The 22,967-nt window shown below is 33.8% G+C and overlaps 2 protein-coding genes across 4 annotated transcripts; one reads left to right on the top strand and one right to left on the bottom strand.

Moving 5' to 3' along the window:
- Positions 1-804: 804 nt before the first annotated feature.
- On the bottom strand, positions 805-18,519 carry LOC148618491 (thioredoxin, mitochondrial-like). Of its 2 annotated transcripts, none has more exons than XM_088577503.1 (4): positions 18,419-18,519; positions 8,442-8,703; positions 6,465-6,588; positions 805-1,438 (listed from the first exon to the last, which is right to left on the bottom strand). In XM_088577503.1, the coding sequence occupies exons 2-4, from the start codon at positions 8,696-8,698 to the stop codon at positions 1,325-1,327; spliced, it is 495 nt and encodes a 164-aa protein (XP_088433629.1). In that variant the 5' UTR covers positions 8,699-8,703; positions 18,419-18,519; the 3' UTR covers positions 805-1,324. The 2 variants fall into 2 exon arrangements, with proteins under 2 accessions (XP_088433629.1, XP_088433630.1); XM_088577504.1 differs by lacking the exon at positions 18,419-18,519 and adding an exon at positions 11,636-11,857.
- LOC148618490 (uncharacterized) lies at positions 18,505-22,739 on the top strand. Of its 2 annotated transcripts, none has more exons than XM_088577500.1 (4): positions 18,505-18,595; positions 19,028-19,285; positions 19,870-20,628; positions 22,303-22,739. In XM_088577500.1, the coding sequence occupies exons 2-4, from the start codon at positions 19,045-19,047 to the stop codon at positions 22,623-22,625; spliced, it is 1,323 nt and encodes a 440-aa protein (XP_088433626.1). In that variant the 5' UTR covers positions 18,505-18,595; positions 19,028-19,044; the 3' UTR covers positions 22,626-22,739. The 2 variants fall into 2 exon arrangements, with proteins under 2 accessions (XP_088433626.1, XP_088433627.1); XM_088577501.1 differs by lacking the exon at positions 22,303-22,739 and adding an exon at positions 22,100-22,262 and having other exon boundaries at positions 18,506-18,595.
- The last annotated feature ends 228 nt before the right edge of the window (positions 22,740-22,967 follow it).

Genomic DNA, 22,967 nt, shown 5'->3' with positions numbered 1-22,967 from the left:
TGTCAGACGTAAGGGACAAGGGTACACCAAAATGTCAGACGTAAGGGACAAGGGTACCCAAAATGTCAGACGTAAGGGACAAGTGTACACCAAAATGTCAGACGTAAGGGATAAGGGTACACCAATATACTCCTAATATTCAGATGCCATGGCATAAAAGAAAATACAAAAATATATTTTTTTTAAATGTAGAAAGTAGTCCTACAATGTAAGAGATTGAAAATACACTTCTCCAAACTGTTCAGATGGCACCTAGGCAAAAAATACCTTGCCAGACAACCTCTAGCATTGCTGGAGAAATGTAGAAATATATTAAAAGTCTGAAATTGATAAATAATTGTCAACATCAGCACTATTTGTTCACTAACAGAGTCCATATTTTGTTTTACCAAAGTAAGGCACACAAAAAGATGGTAATTGGAATTATAATTTTTAGGATGGGCAATTTTAGATGATCTTCAGAATTTCAATGGGCCATTCTTTAACATTCTTTGAAAAGAACATTTGATTTCCATGGTACATTTTCTGCTGGAATGTGATAAATTGTGCATGATCCCTCTATCACTGAAAAGCATCCTAAAACAAATACAATAACATTCCACTTTAAATTGACCTTAGAGGTCACAATCTACATCAGTATTTATGACCAGAAATACCCAAAACAAGATACGTATCTCTCTATGAGAAGACCCTTAAAACAGGCTTTTTGATCCCAACAGTAAGTTAATGATCACATGTATACCCTGGTTTATAAATATATTAAATCAAGGCATATGACCAAGGGTTAATAATCAAAATATATACTTTGAATATACCTTTTTTTAATACATCTTAAATGTGACACAAAATGAAAAGTTTTTACCATCAAGTTAAAATGTAACACTCTTTAAAGGTTCTCTTATTCTTTTAACTATATAACCTGTTCTAATAAAAAAATCTTTGTATACAAATAAAATGTTGTTTTCAATACAGATAATGTACATAAATAGCATTGAAAAAAGGAAAAGTACAATTGATTCCCTAATAAAATTATACATCTTCACATACAAAGGTTCAACATGGTTGTTTGAGCCTTTCTTAAATGACCTTACTATCAACATTAATTATGCTTTGTCTGTGGCTCATTATCAATGTTACAGTGATTATAACTGTCTCAATCAATTCATCATGATATTGCTTCCATATTAGGAACTATTGTATGAAAATTAATTTAAAGTATGAAATTTCACAGAACGGGCATTGTAGGAGTCAAACATGATCATAACTTAGTGAATTTTCAACCTACATACTGACAATTATATACATAATCAGAAAGAAAATCATGTTAGTCAATCAATTTCTCTATAAATGTTTTGATTTGGTCATCATCTTGTAGTCCAATAAATTTGTCTAAAACTTTTCCATTTTTCACTCCTAAGACCGTTGGAACAGACTGTACCTGAAAATAGAATCAGTTATAAACGTACTACTCTCAATGATAACTGTTACATATAGTACAAACAATTACTCAAATAGAATACTAGTAATAATAGAAGTCAAAAAGTATCATGGCCAATATGCAGCATTAACATAAAGTGATTTAGCCAAAACTGAACTTGAAAACTGATAAACATCTTCCTAATGTACCAGTTTTTACTTCACATTACCTATAGTTGTATAGGCTCACAAAATCTGTGGTTTTGCACAAAAAATGAAGTTTAACAAAAACTAATGCTGGTTTGACACCATTCGATATGCACATATTCAGGTAGTAGTTATTACATGTACAAAATTTCAGTTCAGCTACATGTATATGCACATTTTTTTTTGCATTCACAAAGTCTGATTATCAAATTCTGAGAAATTGCATAAAAATTGAAGTTTTTAGGAAAAAATATATTTGACCAAATACAAATATATGTTCAATTACAAATTGCAATTAATATATATGTGTATGTACAAAATTTCCATTCAGCAATATGTACAGTTGTAGAGATTTTGAGCTCACAGGGTCTTAGAATGTAAGCAAAGTATATACCATTCATTCACTCACACACCTAAAATATCATAATAGTCCTCTGGACTTATATTTAATTAGTGGGTGAATGGTACGATTTAACACATCAATAAATTCTGGAAGTACAGAGTTTCATCCCCATAAAAATACTTCTAGAATATGTAACAACAACGTACAAACTTTTTTCCTTAATGTTTTAAGGATGGTTCTATAGAAAACCAGAGCCTAATCAATAATAAATAAAGAGCTTCGTGGAGTGCAACATTATACAGCCTCAGCATGTGGAATGCTTTTATTTTAGGGCAAGTGAGGACACAATATTAATATTTGACAGATTTGAAAAGCATAGGGACTTACAGTGTATTATAGAAACAACTGTTTCGGACACAATACAGCATAAAATTTGAAATTCAATTACGGGCTAATTGAAAAAGACCAGTTCTAATGTTAATACTTATTTATTTTGGCTAGTGAGTAGCCCTCTAGGTTGAAACTGTGCAGGTCCGGGTGTCATAAGAATAGGCCTGCAGCAGTGCTAAGCTTGTCGTGAAAGGCGACTAAATAGTGCTCAGAACTTTAGCCGGGGGCTAGGGCACTCTGCCCACAGAGCAACTGGGTTGTGTGCCCCAGGTGGTGGAATGGGGTACCCCTGGTGTGTTACATGCTGGGGTTGTCAGGCTATAATACAGAAAACCTGACCGCAAACCATAGTGATGCACTGTGTTGGGAAAGAAGCCACGTTCCTCGCATGTTAAAAAACCTTACTGTGGTATTCTCCCGCAGTAGGAACCATAGGGCTCCACCACAGGAGGCTAAATTGCCCGACCCTACCCACCTCTCCCTATTTCCAGTGGCAATCAAAATTTGTCAACCCCATTATCCTTGTGTCCCATCCCATTTTTCATTTCATCATCATTTCATGTTCATTTTATCATCCACTTCTTGTTCATTGCCTGAATATAGCTGAAATATTGCTGCTCGGGCGTTAAACCCCAACAAACAAACAAACAAACTCTAGGTTGAAATCTGCTCTACATTATACCAATGTGTTCTACTTAACTACTTCAGAACACCTGTGTGATCTTTTGGACACTGCCTTTTAAGTTTGAATAAATGTCAATTATGATGACCTTAACCTCTATATTATACCACCCACCAGTGTGTTTGGGTAACTTGTACTCTATATACAAGTGATTTACTTGTTTCTGATTGGATAACACTTTTCATTTTATTCAAATAGTACGTGGGCTGAGATAACCCCCTGTGCACCCCCCCCCCCCACTCATCAACCAAAATATGATTTTCAGGTACCCTTATACCTCCCATTTTTGAATCTTTTTGTCCCCTAAAAAACAAAAACTGAAGCATTTTTGTATTTTTTGGCTACTTTTTATAGTAAAAATAATTTTTTAAAGTTTTTTGATTCTACGAACTACTTCTTGCTACAGAATGAAGTAAACTGACATATGTGTTTAGCATCATATAGCCCAGTATCTCAGCTTTACAATGGTACCAAGAATGTTGCAGTAACACTTCAGGTTTTGTGGTTAAATGGAAAAAATTTACCCATAAAATTCGCTTAAATTGACATATTTTTCAATGTCAAAACCCCTGGAGTATTAACGCTTCAATAAAAAATGGCATATTTGGTATTTTCTGTTTAGTATTATCACAATTTATACTTCTGGGGTTCTTTTGATGAATTTTGGCGAATTTCGAAGTCAGAATTTATAAAAAAAAAAAAAAGAAAGCAAAAAAGGGAATTTTGGATTTTCGATAATTCGATAAATAATATTAAATTTTCTACATGCATAAAGTACCTAAACATGAACCATGGGAGCGTCCTCTGCTTTTCATGAAAAGGGGAATTTTCAGATGTTCATTTTCCTTCCATTTCACCTATAGTTGGCAATTTTTTTTCAAAATCTGTACTTCAAATAAGGTCTTGTATATTCAAATAAAATTACATAGTGTCAAGCGCCTTCATTGATCGGATATATTTGGAACATCATTATCTTAATTATGAATGCCTAAAATATGAGTTCTTCAATGTCAGTATGCTATGAATGAGAATTCTGATCCTGAGACCAGTTTTCTAAGGGTAGGGGTAATATTTTTAACACTTTTGGAAAATCTTTTTTTGAAAATTAGTTTTTTGTGGTTTATGCATATAGAAAATTTAATTACCTATTGCATGATACCAAATTTGAGACATTTTAGTTGAACAATAACTTGTAGAGTCGAATTTATGTGACTTTTGACCGAAAAATCGAAAATCCCATTTTTTGCATTTTTTGATAAATTCTGACTACGAAATTCGCCAAAAATCATCACAAGAACCCCAGAAGTATAATTTGTGATAATACTAAACTGAAAATACGAAATTAGTCATTTTTTACTGAAGCAATAATACTCTAGGGGTTTTGACATTGAAAAATATGTCAATTTAAGCGATTTTTCGGCTGGATAGGGTACATTTCTTTTCATTTTACCGCAAAACCTGAAGTGTAACTGCAACTTTCTTGGTACCATTGTAAAGCTAAGACATTGGGCTATATGATGATTCCTAAATGTGTTTAGTTTGTTCACACATGCTATTCCAGGAAGGCTTAGATGCTCAAACAATTGAGTCATAAAAATCTTGGCTTTTTGACCCAGTGGAGTACAAATATAGGCTTATACTGAAAAAGAATCCGAAAATATTCTTTGGCGACAAATTGATTCAGCAATGGGAGGTATAAAGGTACCTAAAATCACCATGAAGTTGATGAGTGAGTGGACTAAAATATTCATAGACCAAGCCTATTTTTAGTTTCAATTATTTAGTTGAACTGAATGCTGAAACTTCCTTTAATACCTTCTTAATATTAAACAGTTTAAAAAAAAGTTGCTTAAGAAACATTGTAAATACTAGCATCATTTTTTTTTCTTTGGTTTACAGTGACTGTGTATACAACATGTCCTAAAATATAAACTTGAAAATGTACCAGTACAGAAAATTTAACAATGATTTAAATGGCCTCAGTGAGTTGTATTCACTTGACCTTTAGAGGTTATGCTCATCATAACAAACAGCTATTCAAACTTAAAAGGCAGTATTCAAAAGATCACACAGGTGTTCTGAAGTAGTTGAGTAGGACACATTGGTATAATGTAGGACAGATTTCTACTTAGAGAGCTGTTTAAACTACATAGCAGCCTACCAAGATTTGTATTGAAATTGAAACTGGTCTATTTTAACTAGCTGTAAAGGTGAAAGAAGTTATGCCTTAAGAGTGCTTATTATAGACTGTTGCCTTTGATCCCTGTAATTAAAATTTGTAAGAGTAACCTGAAATCTGATTGAAAAACATAAGCAAGGGTTTTCATGATAACATATGCCAACAACAAGGACAATAGTGTGATATAATTTAATATCCACAAAATTATGTGGTTGTATAAAACACTGGGAACAAGCTTACAAAAAGCATGAAATGCATTAAATGGAGTTAAGGTCTCGCTAACCACTTCTAATATTTCCATTACTTTACATGTTAAACAAGTAATTTTCAATGTTTCACTGTTAATACCCGGGACAAATGACACCTTAAAGTTGCATACCATTGCAAAGCTTGGAAAATAAGGCTTTCAAAATCATTACTCTAATGGTACGATGTCTGTAGAAATTCTTCACAAAATTTACTTGAATAAAAAATACTGAAATTCAAGATTTTTACCTTTTCTGCTAACTGACAGCATGGAGGCAAATTACTCACACATGTAAACAATATTCATACACTTTTGTAGTAAATTACATATATGATTTTAAAGTACACATTCTCAGATTTATTTTGACTACTTTTAATCAGAATACACACAAATAATGAACTTACAATGCATAGGTCTACATTCAGTGTGTTTTTGGTACTAAATGTTAAGTCAGATTATTTTCCTTTTGAGTCCTCAGGCAATAATTATATTCATGTAATAAACAATGTCCAATCTTCCTATCAAACTGAACTAAAATCCTTAGAGTGGTTTAGGATGAATTGGGCTTATGAGGTTTTAACATGTAAAACATGTTGAACTATTTTCCTTTGGAGACATGCCCTTTGGACCATTTTTACTGTTTTCACTTCAGCAAATTAGCTGTCTTCTTTGATAAAAAAAAACAAAATAACATACAATATGTATTTAAGGTATGTTTAAAAAAAACCTACATAAAATATGCATTTATAACTTAGATTACTTGTATCCAATATATGTTGGCCATAGGAGGCACTATTTGGTGTGGACTAATGATGATAACAACACAATGCCTTCATAAAAGCAACAACAAAAAATGGGGAAATATATATAGTGGACAAGACAAAATGTTGTGTTGGGCTAGGGAATTATCAAGGATATTTTTCTATTTGAAAAGTGTTTTTTTTCTTCTTTTTGACAAGTCAAGTTTGCACCATCAAATAATACTATGTTTCCTGCTTACCCCATATTCCATGGCAAGGTCTGCATTGTCATCAACATCTACTTTGGCTAAATTGACTTTTCCTTCACTGGAAGCAACCATTGATTCCAACCGAGGACCTAAAAGTTTGCATGGACCACACCACCTGATATGAATCATTCATAAAATATTAAATCTTGATTATCTTTAACTTGTATTTATTGGTCACTAGTCATGTATCTATTGGTCCGTAACCATATATTCATTGGTCAGTATCTATGAAATCATTGGTCAGAAACTATGTATGTATAGGTCAGTAACCATGTATTCATTGATCAGTAACCATGTATGTATAGGTCAGTAACCATGTATTTATTGTCAGTATGTATTTATTGGACAGTAACCATATATTCATTGGTAAGGAAGCATGTACTTATAGGTCAGTAAGAATGTATTCATTGGTCAGTAATCATGTATTTATTGTCACTTAGTATGTATTTACTGGACAGTTACCATATACTCATTGGTAAGTAAGCATGTATATATAGATCAGTAAGAATGTATTCATTGGTCAATAATCATGTATTCATCGGTCAGTAACCATGCATTCATTGGTCAGTAACCATGCATTCATTGGACAGTAAGCATGTATTTATTGGCCAGTAAGCATGTATTCATTGGTCAGTAGCTATGTATTTATTGGACAAAAACCATGTATTCATTGGTCAGTAATGATGTATTCATTGGGCCAGTAACCATGCATTCATTGGTCAGTAACCATGTATTCATAGGTCAGTATGTACTCATTGGTAAGTAGCAATTTACTCATTGGTCAGTAAGTATGTATTCATTGGTAAGTAACCATTTATTCATTGGTCAGTAAGTATGTATTCATTGGTAAGTAACCATTTATTCATTGGTCTGTAACCATGTATCCATCAACTTATGAGGAAGTACAATGTAGAACACGTCATGGTCATTTAGAAGATTTAACATGAATTAAAGTGTCAAGCCCATAATCAATAACAAATCAAATGAGTATGATAAAGAGTGGAAAATGATATGACTAATAGTGTTTACAACAAAATTGATTTAGCCTGTGCTGCCCACACCAAAAATTGCTGGTTATATCCAACACATGTAACATGTGAAAATAATTTTAATACCCATGCTCTCCAATTAATTATCCTTTGATCAATTACTCAGAAACTTTATACCAAATGTCAGGAAAAAGTGTCCTAGAAAGAAACATACAATATATGGACTTACTTCACTTTAATATACATTATATATATTTTTCAATACTACCAGTAGTATCTAAACAAACCGATATTCTTACTAAGATTTAAGTTGTAAAATTAGCCATATGCCATAAATGAAAATGCAGTAAGATCACCTTTTTATTATCATTTTCCCCTGGATTTGTGTCTACTCAAAAGAGATTATTTCACTTTCTAACAGTTTTGATGAATGTGTCCCATCAAACATCATTAAGATTATTTTGCAGTTTAATTATAGGTTTCATAATGAATTAAAGTTGAATATCACAAAATATTAACTTGCTTTATTTAATTTCAACATCATAACATTGCCAAGGCTCCTTTGTTATCATGTCAAAATTAAATAACTTAAGCATATATTTTGCAATATTCAATTTTTAAGAGTTGTAAAACCTTTTTCTCTAGGATTCCTTTTGATTATTTTTACCGCTAGACATTTGTCATCTGTCATGGCAGATATTCTAGCAATCATCCGTCAATGTCGTCACCACTAATGTCGAAGGAACAGAGTAAGAAATGTCACAATATTACTTTTGACCAATCAGGTTTCATAGAAAATGATACACAATCACACAAACAATCCCAACAGTGAACATATCACATTACTAGTTCCTATAACATTGTCCATGGTGTAATATAGCATATATATATAGCCATCCAAAAAGTTGATAACACAATCAAATCATAGAGAATGTATGGTACATAAAAATATTCTATCTTACTAAAAATTTATACATACGTAGCATGGAAATCAACTACAACTGGTGTTGAACTTTCTAACACTCTGTGTTGAAAATCAGTTGTATCTTGAACATTAAAAGATTCAAACTTAGACTGTGTTGACATGAGTCGTGAAGACAGTACTTTGGTGACTGATGTATTGATTGGTAATGTGTTACATCTACCAGTATTTATATGGGTGGTTAACTGTCTCCTCTGTAATGCCATACATCTTCCTAATCTTAAAATCTGTCTTCGTGCGATTTGAAATGACATTTTGTCTGAAACAATAACAATGTAAGGTAGTACAATCCAGTTAGGTCATTTCTGAATATTTGGTCTCATTTTGTTGAAATAAAGCTGTTTTGAGGCAGTTTGCACAGAAATTTCTAGTGTTTTGTCATAAAAAAGAGCATATTTTTGAAATCCTTGGTGTGTGGAGTCATTTATAAGTAATTTTGTGATTATTGTTATAAAATCCAGTAGCCATGGTAACATACTGAAAAAAATATTACTGAGTTTTAGTACAAATCAGGGGTGCCTTTCCAAAACTAACAGCCAATTACTATGTTTTATAAAATATCAGGCACTTAGACACTACCACAGGATGAAAGCATGCATGGAGTTGTTGGAAAAAGAGTAAAAATAATATGACCCTTTTCGAATCATTCTCTCACAATTTTAGTTCCAAAAGTTCGTGCGAAATAAGGTATTTTGAAAATCAGCCATCTGATGCTGAGGAGAGAACCTAAAACGGCAGGGGACTGAAACGTTCCGGATACCATTCTTCCTTTAAATTACACCTGTTTACCATTACATATATATCACATCTGTCTATGTATAAATGCCTAACTACATTTAAACAATAATTCCACCAAATTTCAACTTTTAGTTTTAAGTTTTACAAAATTTGACTGGGGTAACTTGGTGTGTGAAACAGTGGGCCTTAATGTAACTGTATAGTGCACCCTGAAGGAGAAGGGAACTTTTTAAGTGGTGTATGTCTTGTGATTTTTGGAAAGCTATATTTGTATGGAATTAGAAAATACCAGATTCATTACAATTGAACATAGGATATTGATTCTAGAGCAAATCTAATACTTGGTCTGCTCCCCCAGATTGGGGATAATTCTGCCTTGTGTTCTACTACATGCATTCATATAATGAAAAAGGCTGTATACATGGCAAAAATGAGAAAACACATTAAGACACAGATTTTGTTCACACTCTGGGCACTGAAAACAGTATTTATTTGATGTTTTTTATCTCATCATTGGTTTTCATACCCCAAAAATAGCATATGAGGATGAAAGTATAGAAAATCATGGAGTTTTCCCAAAACTTAAGACTGGGTACTAAAAGGCTTGTTTTGACTTTCTTTTCTGCATTGCAATACTTATTTGCACATAAAAAGTTTGTTCGGTTATCCATTTTATTTATTATAAGCTAAAGAAGTAACATTTTTTACTTAAAAGTGGTTAGAATAGCACATATCGTAAGAAGATACAAGAATATCTTCTATGATGCCACATTTGAAATGATGAAACTTCAGAAAATTTGGTTGCTAAGGGCCTCATTTGCACTAAACAATTAAATTTCTTAAGTGTCATAAAAAAGAGCATATTTTTGAAATCCTTGGTGTGTGGAGTCATTTATAAGTAATTTTGTGATTATTGTTATAAAATCCAGTAGCCATGGTAACATACTGAAAAAAATATTACTGAGTTTTAGTACAAATCAGGGGTGCCTTTCCAAAACTAACAGCCAATTACTATGTTTTATAAAATATCAGGCACTTAGACACTACCACAGGATGAAAGCATGCATGGAGTTGTTGGAAAAAGAGTAAAAATAATAAGACCCTTTTCGAATCATTCTCTCACAATTTTAGTTCCAAAATTTCGTGCGAAATAAGGTATTTTGAAAATCAGCCATCTGATGCTGAGGAGAGAACCTAAAACGGCAGGGGACTGAAACGTTCCGGATACCATTCTTCCTTTAAATTACACCTGTTTACCATTACATATATATTACATCTGTCTATGTATAAATGCCTACCTACATTTAAACAATAATTCCACCAAATTTCAACTTTTAATTTTAAGTTTTACAAAATTTGACCGGGGTAACTTGATGTGTGAAACAGTGAGCCTTAATGTAACTGTATAGTGCACCCTAAGCCTTCATTAATAGACACAATACTGTTGAGCTGCTCTAGTTCTTTTGTACAAGAGCCAAGAGCACAGGAATTTTGTATGAATAACCAACAAATTTATGTAAAGAAGATAGCAACATGAAGCCACATGTCTCCACTCCCCCACACAAAAATCTCAGAAATATACATACATGTATGATACATGACATATACTAAAAGAATTTCAACTAGTAATAAAAATAGAAAAACTGTGAACAAGCTCACAATTATAATAACCCCTGCTTCACATGGATTTAAAGTTAAAAGTGAATCCCTAAAGTACATGTAAGATTATCTCATATTGAAGCCAATCAACACCAATTATATTCCTTCATTTACATCTACACATGATGCCCAACCTTGCTTTCAAATTTCATTAAAATCCCTAGAGCAGTTTAGGAGTTGTCGTAAAGGGGTTTTACCACATAAAAGCTAGATGTTGTATCATCTCCCTTTTTGGTCCTCTGACAAAAATATCTTTGATGCACATCTACATACAATATCCAACCTTTCTATAAAATCTCAACAACATTCTTTCAGTTTTTTAGGAGTTGACCTTACAAAGTTTTAACAATGTAAACCCTCAAACTAGATTATTTCCCTTTGAAATTATATTCCTTCATATACATACATGTATACATTATCATAACCAACCATCCCATAAAATTCTTCAAAATTCCTTAAGTGTTTTAGAAGTTGTGCCAACTAAAAATGCAGACAATGAGACAGACACAAAAGATGGGGATTTCCATATATCCCCCCAAAAAACTTTGTACACAAGTAGTGCTCAAATAGAGAAACTTGTATAGGAAAGAACAGGACTGATACTGTCAAAAAGAGCTGAAAAGTACTTTATTGAATGGACACTAATTACTAGTAGTCACCAACCAATAAAGGCAAAGAGAAGACAAGAGTTATTTCATGATGTCATGTTAGTAATAGGAAATATTAATACAAAGGTCTGCAGTGACAACAAGGATCATGAAAGGGAGAGTGAAAAGAAAATGGAGAAAACTTACTGCAACTGTGTGAATTAATAACTTGGTATCAGAACAGTATTTCAACATAAGCCTGGACACAAGGTCTATAGTAGGATAGCAGGCTATCGATTTTTGAAAATTTAATGCATCCGAATATAATACAGCTAAACTACATATAGATGGTAAGATTATTTCAAGCTCTATCGAAATATCAATGTTGTATGCATCGATTGTGGTCACATCTCTAGCAAAATTAGGTCAAGGGTCAATCACGATATTGAAGAAAAAATGTTGTATCATTTTTGTATGACTTACTTCCCTTTACTTGTAAGAAATATTCCAAACTTTTTACATCTGATCAGCTCAAATTCTATCTCATACAAGAGTCAATCGCTATATTTAAGAAAAAAATAGCAAATAGTGCCGTCAGCAGCAGTTTTTGGTATACATGCCAAAAACTTTCAAATTTTAGCAGTCCGAAATGAAAGGCCACTTGAGTTTTGTATTACCAACTCAGCTCTTGACTAAATCTGTGATAAATAAACATGGAATATTATTAACTCAAAAGAACGCCACTGAACCTGTCTATATTTTTCGTTGCCCTGTCTACAGTGAAAACTATCAGTTTGTTTAGAAACAGAAAGCATGTATTTTGAAAAAAAAGACAATACAAATAATGCAATATGAAATTCAAAGGAAAAAGTAGAAACAACACTTTGATACTGGCCAAAGTCAGTTTAATTGCACATAACGATACAGTACATTATTGTATCCTAATTGATTTGGTCTTTCACTCCATATCGCTGATATTAATCTTAAACATGCAAGTGCCAAAAGAAAGAAACAAAAAGACTTTAAGTTTATTGTATAGTGGTATCAGGTTTCTGAAAGGTCCTAAAATGCAAAAAAAATTGCACCACCAAGACACTTTTCCTATCTAGTTGGATTATTTGTGTTGGCAACATGTTTTTTTTTGTTTTTTTTTGAAAAGCTATAAATATATAAGCTATTGACTTGGAACATATGGCTATTACTAATAGTAAACCAGGTGTCATAGCACAGCAGGATAGTGAAAAAATCGTTCAGTTGATGATACAAGCACCAAACTTGGCATGATTGGAGTTTATCTATATCTTTAACAGAAAAGCACATTAGCCACCAAAAAAAATTAAAATGACGGCCATTTTTCCAGATGGTGGACATTGACTAAAAAATTCAATTTTGGAACATTTTTAATCCCTATAATGTTATTTTTAAGAATGTTAAAACCCATAACTTTCACGTTACATAATCCCAAAATGTGCTACATAGTTTAAATCAATTTAATCAACTTATTATTTACGATGGCGGCCATTTTGAAAAAAAAATTGCTATTTTTAGGTCTTTTTGTAAGTTTTTTTTAAAGGTTTTAGTTCTTGATTACGTGAAGATTTTCTGTATGTGGTAATTTTTTGTGTATTTCTAGAGTAATGAGAATTATTTCAGTACAAGAAATTAGTTTTTTTGATAACAAATTGTTTATGATTTAATGAGTGGTCGTCTAAGCATAACCAGGGCACACTGGTGACCCCACTGCTGTGAAACCCAGCATGGGGTTCAGTGCCAGCTAGTATGTTATTCATTACATTTTAGTATCCCAAATGCTATCGAGCTAGCCCCACATACAGTACATTCTTTTTTAATGTTTTTAATGTTTACAGTATGAAAGTGAGATAGCCGCACCTGAATTGACAGGATGTGCCAGCACAGGAGAGCCGAGCCGAGCCAAAGATAACGGGGTTTTTGTTATCTGGAAGGTGTACAGATCGATCAGGATATAATTGGCACTGGATGAACAATCGGGCTAGATGTAGGGTTGATTTTTTTTATTCGAATCTAGTTGTATCCCATACATCAATGTGCTTTTGATTATCTAAGTTGGCAAAAGGATAAACCCTCGGCCTTTGGACATCAATTAAAAATTATATTGCAATTTTGCAAACATATACCATTTGCGTTTATCCAATTTACTGCAGATATTTTGAAAGATTATGTCAGAATTGATCGTGTTGGCCTTACCAACGGCAACTGACTGGAGTAAATGCTGTCTTTGCCGAACAGAAAAGGAAGAAGAGTTAAAATCCCCTGCTACTAGATACGAGGTTAAAGGAGACAGATGGGTATGTCATGATCGCGAGTATTGTTCCTTTATTCAAGGACATTAATAGACAACCAATTTTACTTGACCCTAAAAGATTAGACGAAGGAAACAGAATAGAAGAAACCCTCCAGAAAAACAAGCAAAATATCACCAGAGTTGCAGACTCATGTTCTGCAATAGCGAACTCGAAAGAGCAACTAAATGAGTATCATCTTCAAGTTCAATCGATGTGATATTAGAAAAAAAAATAGACGACTGGGCATTGAAAGCAATGTCTGTTTTCTTTGTGATAAGTCAGACCCATTGCAAGATCTTTGACAAGCAATGGCGATGCAGCTAGATAAGAGATTAAACGAATACTGCTCATGTTTAACAGCACTCTATTATAGAGAGAGAGAGCATTTCTACTAAAACAAAGGGACCAGGGGAATGACACAGATGCAGAAAAAGAAGTGATCTCTCAGGTCTTTTCAGAACTTCTACTCTGTTTGATAGACTAAAACAAACGCAGATAAGCCAGTGTTTTTCCGACTAGCCGATTTAGTCAGTCTGTACCAGCAGCGTTTACAGCAACTTGGAGTCGAAGACCATAATGTCAATTCCACCAGATTCAAAGATAAACTCTTAGGAGAAATACCAGAGCTTGAAGCCTACAAGAACGATAGAGATGTCCTTTTGGCCTTTAAAGAAGATGTTGGTACGGTTTTATCGAAGGCAGTAAACTACATCAAAGCTATTATCATTACAAAAGCAGCAAAAATCCTTCGTCAAAGAATGATGGATCATAAATCCTCATTTACCAGAACCTTCAATGTCAACTGTGTTGAGGATTCCATCCCATCAATGCTTCTCCAGTTCGTTTCTATGATCGAACACGGAGCAGTATAAAATCCCAATTACGACTTGATGCGTCAAAAACCCAATTACTTCAGTACAACTGTTATACGAAGAAGAAGATGGTAAATTGCTGCGACATTCGAAAGACATAGCGACACCTTTCCAAGCATTTTTGGGATTGTCAGTTTATTCAAAAACCAGAAAGAAAGATGGTAAATTGCTGCGACATTCGAAAGACATAGAGACACCTTTCCAAGCATTTTTGGGATTGTCAGTTTATTCAAAAACCAGAAAGAAACATTTAGTGGAATTACTGCATGATCATGGTCTGAGCATTTTAAACGATAGAGTGCTTGAGGTTTCAGCTGAGATGGGTGATGCTGCTATTGGTAAATATAAAGCAGGAGTCATAAGTCCAACCCCGTGCACGTCCGGGTGTCAAAAGAATAGGCCTGTGGCAGTGCTAAGCTTGTCGTAAAAGGCGACTAAATAGTGATCAGAACCCTAGCTGGGGGCTAGGGCGCTCTGCCCACAGAGCAACTGAGACGTGTGCCCTAGGTGGTGGACTGGGGTACCCCTGGCGCGTTACATGCTGGGGTTGTCAGGCTATAATACGGAAAACCCGACTGCAAACCATAGTGGTACAACGTGTTGGGAAAGATGCCACATTCCTCGTACGTTAAAAAACCCAACAGTGGTATTCTTCCGGAGTAGGAACCATAGTGCTCCGCCAAAGGAGGCTAAATTGCCTGACCCTACCCACCTCTCCCTATTCCCAGTGGCAATCAAAATTTGTCGACCCCATTATCCTTGTGTCCCCTCCCATTTTTCATTTCATCATCATTTCATGTTCATTTTATCATCCACTTCATGTTCATTGCCTGAACATAGCTGAAATATTACTGCTTGGACGTTAAACCCCAACAAACAAACAAACAAACGTAAGTCCAAATATTTTAAGAAAAGGTTTGTTCTCAACCAAAGCCTTCAGTAATACAGACCACTATCCAACTGCATCAACATCTACATCCTCATTCCATGGAACAAGTATTTCTATATTCCAACAACCAACTTCGGAAAATAAGGGAGTATCACAGGAACCATGGAACATAGATAGTAAGGTTAAGTCTTAATCCTGGCCAACTTCCTGTGATTGCTGCTGATCAACCATTTTTTGCCATGGCAAAGCAAATGCAATGGCATTGGCCAGAAAAATTTGGTGAAGACAAATTTGTGAATATGTTTGGTGGACTACGCATAGAAATGGCTGCTCTAAATTCAATTGGAACCCTCTTAAAAGATAGTGGTTGGACGACAGCTTTGGTAGGATCAGGAATAACTACTTCTAGTACAGCAGTTTCATTCTTTTCAGCATCAAGTGTTACAAGAACTAGACAGATGCACCAAGTGACAGCAAGTTGCCTATATAAGCTGCTTCATGATTCATATGGAATATATTGTACAGAGGCCCAAGCAGATGATCAACATGAACTTAGCTTTGATGATTGGTGTGACATGCAAAAGCATCAAAGTCCACAGTTCCAGTATTGGTTCATGATTTTAGAAATGGAGCTGACCATTTTTTCGCTAATACGGTCTTTTAGAGAAGCCAATTTCGATTTGTATTGTCAGGCTTTACAAGAGTTGCTACTGTACTTTTTTGCCAATAACAATACCAATTATGCTTGTTGGTTGCCGATTCATCTCAGAGATATGTTGCATTTAGAAGAAACTCATCAACAGATAAGAACGTTAGTTGTTGAGGTGAACCTCTTGGAAGGTTTGATATTTTATATGACAAAAAATTCAACCTACCAGTTGCTAGACAGATATAATGTCTTCAATCTAATGACTTAACATTCATTTTCTGCCATATTTATCCAAAATGGCCTCCCAAAGGGTTTATTTTCGATAGTGATGATGTTTACATGTGATTTGTTATATGTAACAAATATCAATCAAGTCTTGAGTTTATATTTGTCAGTTATGCATTTCAAAACATTTTTACTTCTTAGCTTATTACGATTTTTTGGCTAGTGTCTGCCATCTTGGAAAATGGCGGCCATTTTGATTTTTTTAAGTGGCTAATGTGCGATTTTGTTAAAGGGGTGGTAGAACGTCAAACATACAAAATTTGGTGCTTCTATCACAAGAGAAAGATTCCAGTGATATTTTGGGTTAACCCACTGCGCTATCAATAGAATAGGTTATAAAGAGAGTTAAGCTGTTGTACATTAAAAGCAAGTGAAAGTATTGAATATTCTGGATGGAAATCCTGTATCCTTCACCAAGACCTGTCATGAGTATACAATTTGTGATTGGATACTGGGATAGCTTTCAATTTGAAGCCTGTCAGGTTATGTGAGGATCTTGGTGGGAAAAAGATGGTATTTCAATTTCACTGCATCGGCCTCTTGGTGGAATAGCATTGACTTGTGCATTTTGTTCTACCCCTTCGTATACCAGCTGACATATTTCATATTGGAATAATTTACAAAGTTGTTTCAAGTTTTCTGTTTAATGTGAACTAAAACAAATTAGGGGACTTCATGGAAGCTTGGGTGTTTGTGAAGACATCCAAACATAAGTAATTTAGATATGAATACATGTTGTTTGCATGGGTGTGAGTTAACATGATAAACATTAGTATTTAAATGTTGTCAATCTAACTCCTTGTTAGTTTGGCTCCCCATGTTCAGTTTATGTTCCCTTTGAGTTTAATGGTAAAACAAAATGCCATTTGCAACATGTATCATCAAGTGAAACAACAATATTACAATTTCAGCCTGACATAGGTCTGAAAATCATTAGTATTGTTCTTAATTGCTTTGCAAAGCATTCGTTTGCTGAGGTATATCACAATTGGTTACTACATGCATAAGCGGCAGAGAATTTTGTAAGTGCAAAGACTCCTTGATTTGCAAATTATATCTTGCCCTGGAGGGATGCCATGAGTAACTTTTTTTTGGTGATAGGTCTCATTTGAAACCAGTTTTCATATGTAAATTTTAAATGCAAGGAAACAGTAAAAAGGAACAAACTTCTGTCTTGAGATTTTATAATGACAGAAGATTCAGATTTATGGTATATTATAGAGTTATCATTGCAAATAAAAAAATTGTTGTCTATGAAATCATTTTAGCCCTAACTTAATATATATATACGTCCTACATAACACCTAGATGAGCTGTCACGTACTACCATACATTGTGTACTAAGTTACAGCCAAAGATTAATCCCACGAGGAGGAATGACTGGGCCACCGAAAGCTATATTTTTATACATAGCCTAGCTGGCTGAGTGGTCCAGGGTGCTGGACTTTATGCAGATGGTGTTGCCATAAATGTCATAGCGGTACGAGCTTGAGTCCCACAGAGGGAACAACAAAAAATGGAGTTGTACAACAATTTTAATTAAAAAGTAGAATGATATTTCTAAAAAATGATACCAAATGTAGCCGTATTATATTTCAGTGCATTAAATTTCTTTATTTGAAGACTTTTTAAACCTCTGCTATCCTACTACTATTGCCGTATTGGATATCACCGGATGGACATGTACTCATCTCAAAACAACATAGAACATCATAGGTTCCAAGTACTGCATGAAATGAATAATGTAAAAGACATCTCCAAGCACCACAAATTCACAATAAACTATCACAGGACACAGCATTTATTGAACTTGAAGTTATGTCTACTTATGAATGGGTGGTGCTTGGATTATATAATTTTATTTTGATATTTCCAATGGACTAATCTTGGTCTTATCTAAGTCTAGACATCACAAAGTAGATAGACGAACCCTCCCATACTTTCAAAGAAAGTTTAATAATTTTTTTTTACCAATTTTTCACTAGTTTTTTCCACCGGAAAGTGTTCTTCGTAAAAACCAAGTTAGGACCACACATTTTAGTGACGTATTACACAAAATTCATAGTCCCGCCCTTAACAACCATTTTCGCGTCAAAATGGCAGTCGGAAGTATAACAAACGTACAATATGAATAGTTTTTATTAAAAGGTAAATCTTACATGCGACTTGCTTTCATTTTCTTAAGATGTACTGAATTTTGTTTGATTTAACAAAGAAGCGGATAATAGGCCATTGAGTTTGGGTATTCAGCGCTTTTGTTGACTTTGGTTTTGAATATTTTAAACATATCCTTTCAAAACATTTACTCGAGACAAAAATTAAAGACTCAAAAGACTATAACTATGAAAATAAACATTTAATAAATGTGTTTCATAACACATTTTGGAGAGAAAGAAATAACACTTAGTAATAAACATTGCAAGTCAAATTAAAATTCATTTTCATATTTCTACATTTTTTGTGTCTGAGAAATTTTTTCTTTTACCAGTTGCTTTTACCGCTTATAGTTAACTATCATCAGATGTGTACGATCTCGATATCTACATGCTTATTCGGTACGAATTTATTCAATTTTCACAGAGTCGCACGAAATAATTATGGCTGCTGTTGCTATAGAGCAACAACAGTTAGAAGTACCTTTGTCCAATGCTGCAGTTAGAAGAACGCAGGCGAGGCCAAAAAATTCTTTATTTGGAACGGCATTAGAAGTATATGATGCAGACGATGTGGAAAGTATAAGAAAAATCGAACTCAAAGACCACAAACACTTATTGTCTGAACAAAAGAAAAAAGAAAAACTAAGACTTCCAGAATCAATAAGATCCCAATTACTCTCAGGTTTGTCTAACATATAGAAATCTGATATAACAATCGAATTTTAATCGTTTCAGTTGTTTAGTTGATACACTGCATACGTATTTAAGGGAATTTAAATCCAAAGTTAATCAATATGCTTAAGAACATTTATAGGGATCCTGCTTTGTATAAATATTCAATACTCGTATGGCGTGACAAATACATGATCTGAGTTTTAGAATTAGAGATTAAATCTTTATTACTATTTAAAATCTTGTTAAAGATAACGTTGCGTTGTTATGCACCTATTGTCGCCATATATCAGGTAGGTAGAATTTATACTTGTTAAATGTAAGGTTTGCCACGATAACATGTAGAACTATACGCCGCCATAATTACAAATGTTTGTACAGTTATGTTCTAATTTTGATACTACATGTTTATTGAAAAAAAACTAATAAACGATTGTCCCACTAGAACTTCATTTTCAGATTAAGCATAGAGAATGGAGGATAAATAAATCAACAAGTCGTCATTCGGATCGATCAAAACTTACTCTGTGTAGAAAAACATAGAACCAAATTAATTGGTTATGATGAGCACTTTTCAGTAATTTACTCTTTCAGGATCTGACGAGTATGTAGCTAGAAACAAACAAGAGTATGAGAGATTAAAAGCCTTGTTCAACAAAACAAATCATTCTATTAGAGAAGCGGAGAAGGACGCTTTGTCCTTCAGGGGGTCTTGCACTGAAGACCCTTACCACAGCAGTATTACAGGAGAAGCTGCACAGTTAGCTAAGAAAATGAACAGAGTTGGACTTAACGAGCGCAGCAGCTATAATTATGATAAATACGGAAAGGAAAAAAAACTTCCAGCTCACCAGTACAGCTTAATAGGGGATATACTCCGACCAGGAAATGACTTTGCTGCGCGCAGAGAGAAAACTGATATTCCATCTAAAAAACTGAACACAAACAATAACGTACTGGACATGTATGATCCCATCACTATTAGACAAGCGTCTGCGCGTGGGATGAATAGTCCTCGTGCAGCCATCAATTTACCGCCAAATATAAAGCACCAATTCGGCAGTCGCGAATGTGATAAACTGTTATCTGATGAAAAGTTAGTCAAACAAACTATAGACGAACAAGCAAAACAGAGAGCAGACAGCAAAAAGAAGGATAGAGGTACACTTACAGCCTTAGAGAAACAGTTGAAACCTGAATATGAACAACTTGGTAATTTTATGAGACAGAATGTTTTTCCCGGATATACCATGGATCATCACACTAGTACCACTAAATCAGTATTCACTGATGATGTATACCTAAAAAGACATCCAGACCCTGATAAATGGCGCTATCAGAGAGACGAACTTAGTAAGTATTTGTATCTAATGGGAAATAAGGATAAAAGCAGTTAGAGGGTAAGTCAAAAGAACAAAGACGAAGAAAATGAAGCGAAAAATATACAACATATTTAAAAATAAAAAATAAAATAAAACACCAAGAAAACATGTAAATTACATTAGCGACACATACTTAACCCAAAACTATGAGTGCGGAATAGGTGCAACCCCCCTTAAGCATTTCTGGGGATTATTTAACATCCACCGATTTTTTTCTGGTATATCCATCAGTCTAAGAACAAATTACAGAACAAAAGATAAACCTTCCTTCCATGTAGAGATGGACTAACCTGTCGATAAAATCCATGATAGTCATTCAGTTTGGGTAATGCTTGATATATTCTTGAAACAAGGTAATCCAAACTCCTGTGCTAACAAGTAAAACAGGAAGCCGTTCTAGGTCTGTTGAGGAAATTAAACGTAATCGAACTTCAAAAGCTGAATGCATATCTAGGAATCCAGATTCAAGTAGGATTTAAAAAAACTTGATTTGTGTTGAAACGTATTTACGATTACCTAATGTACAATTCTTAGTTTGGATATCCGAGTCTGTGTATTACTTTCTCTGCTTACAAATTTGAAATAGTAGTTTTGATAAGTCCAACTGCATGTATATGGCGGGGAAACCCAATTTTCTGCAATCTTACAGGCAATTAAAGATAAAAAATCTAATTCTTTTTAGGAATAGCATTTAAGATGTTGTATCTAATTTCATTTTTTTAAATTTTGATAAACTGTATAAAAATGACCGAATTATACCTACAATTATCGTAAAGGAGGCGGTTAAGAGTCTTTTTTTTAAATCATGCACCATTTAATAGATTTAGTGTGCAACTTCAAAAGATACATTTGCTTCTGTATAATTTTGTTTAAACAGATCTTATAGTCAATACAACAGCGGCAATTGGATCAAACAAAATTCATAAGACTAAATCTCCTTGACTAAAAACATATTACAGTCTGTATTATCATATATACATAGGGTAAAGTGTTGCCCTTTGTATTTTATCAAAATCAATGAAATATTACTTTATATCTCTTGTAAATGGTGATTACTTTGACCGACACACTTGCTTTGTTTATAAAAGGTGAAGTTTGGCTGTAACTGTTGAAACAGTACCAAAAAATGAACTGAAAAGCTTCTAATTAGTAGTTCACGATCCTTAAAGTTCTGCAATATATTATCTATCTGTTTATGTTCATTTCTCTCTTTTGGCAGTGTGACGTGTATGGTTTTATGTTGGAACTCTATTATTCACAATATTTGGCCTATATACTTATTGAATAAACAAAATGAGTGGTCATTTTGTAGTGGTTCCGAAAGTGATTGGAAGTTTGCACGGAAGTTGGTTATGAAAACGCTTCTTGATGTGTCGTAGATACTTATTATCTTAGTAATATTACTAACTCTCTGCTTACTCTTAACCTTGGCTCTGTTTTAGGTACTTGGGCGGAGCACAATGTCATCAATACAAGAATGAAAAAAGCATGGGAATCGTATTTTATGGAGACGGTTGCAAACAAGAAGAAATAAACACTGTTTCTCACACTTTTTGTAGTACATGATCTTGTCTTTCCATTTTGTTTTAAAATATAGTCATTGTTTTTGTTGTTATAAGTTAGGCCATTATTAATGTTCACACAGGTTCTTGGTCTGAACACAACGTAATAAGAGGTAGATTGACGAAAATGTGGGATGAATATTTAAATTCGCAGCCAAAGGCACAAGTAAATTGGGATAGAAACGCAAAGGCACCACCAAAACCAATTTTAAAAGACCCAGTCAAACCAAAGCCCAGGAAACAACATACTAAACCGAAGGAGACGCAGTCAAAAGAACCTGAGTTTGAGGAAGTGAAATTTGTGACCCCTCCCGTAACTCCACCACCAGAAAAAGTTACATTAGCTCCCAAAGCTGGCAAGGATAATGAATTCTGGGACTTCTATGAAAAAGGTGGTAAAAATTAATAACATATTCTGTATTTGGTTATCCTTCATTTTATTTATTGATGTATGTGTGAACTCCGATCATGTTCTCTATAAATATTTGATATCTGAATAAAGTACGATTTGATATTAAAATGTTATCTTTGTGTAATGACGTAACAAAGTAGCACCAGAATTATTTCGGATAGGTAAACTATTGCATAAGGAGATCTTCGAGTTTCCATATCAGTTGATTTTATTAATGAAAGTAGCATTCAGGTAATAAAATGCTAACATTTATATTCAAAGAAAAAAGTTATTAGATGGGATGTTCAGATGCTATTGGTCTCAACAACTGGAACGTTTGATTCATTGAGACTCAAG

This window comes from Perna viridis, chromosome 4 (assembly GCF_037379345.1).
Source record: "Perna viridis isolate PV_CMFRI_1.1 ecotype Kerala chromosome 4, ASM3737934v1, whole genome shotgun sequence".
NCBI lineage: Eukaryota > Metazoa > Mollusca > Bivalvia > Mytilida > Mytilidae > Perna > Perna viridis.
Note: the sequence above shows the minus strand (reverse complement) of the source record. Positions and strands in the feature narration are given on the sequence as shown.

Bases quoted from the DNA above. Each gene is read 5' to 3' on its own strand.
- LOC148618491 (XM_088577503.1), bottom strand. From the start codon at position 8,698: ATGTCATTTCAAATCGCACGAAGACAGATTTTAAGATTAGGAAGATGT. The intron at 6,589-8,441 runs GTATGTATAAAT...GATTCATATCAG, and splicing joins GTAGTTGATTTCCATGCTAC to GTGGTGTGGTCCATGCAAAC. The intron at 1,439-6,464 runs GTAAGCAGGAAA...TTCTATTTTCAG, and splicing joins ACCTTGCCATGGAATATGGG to GTACAGTCTGTTCCAACGGT.
- LOC148618490 (XM_088577500.1), top strand. From the start codon at position 19,045: ATGGCTGCTGTTGCTATAGAGCAACAACAGTTAGAAGTACCTTTGTCC. The intron at 19,286-19,869 runs GTTTGTCTAACA...TTACTCTTTCAG, and splicing joins AAGATCCCAATTACTCTCAG to GATCTGACGAGTATGTAGCT. The intron at 20,629-22,302 runs GTAAGTATTTGT...ATGTTCACACAG, and splicing joins CTATCAGAGAGACGAACTTA to GTTCTTGGTCTGAACACAAC.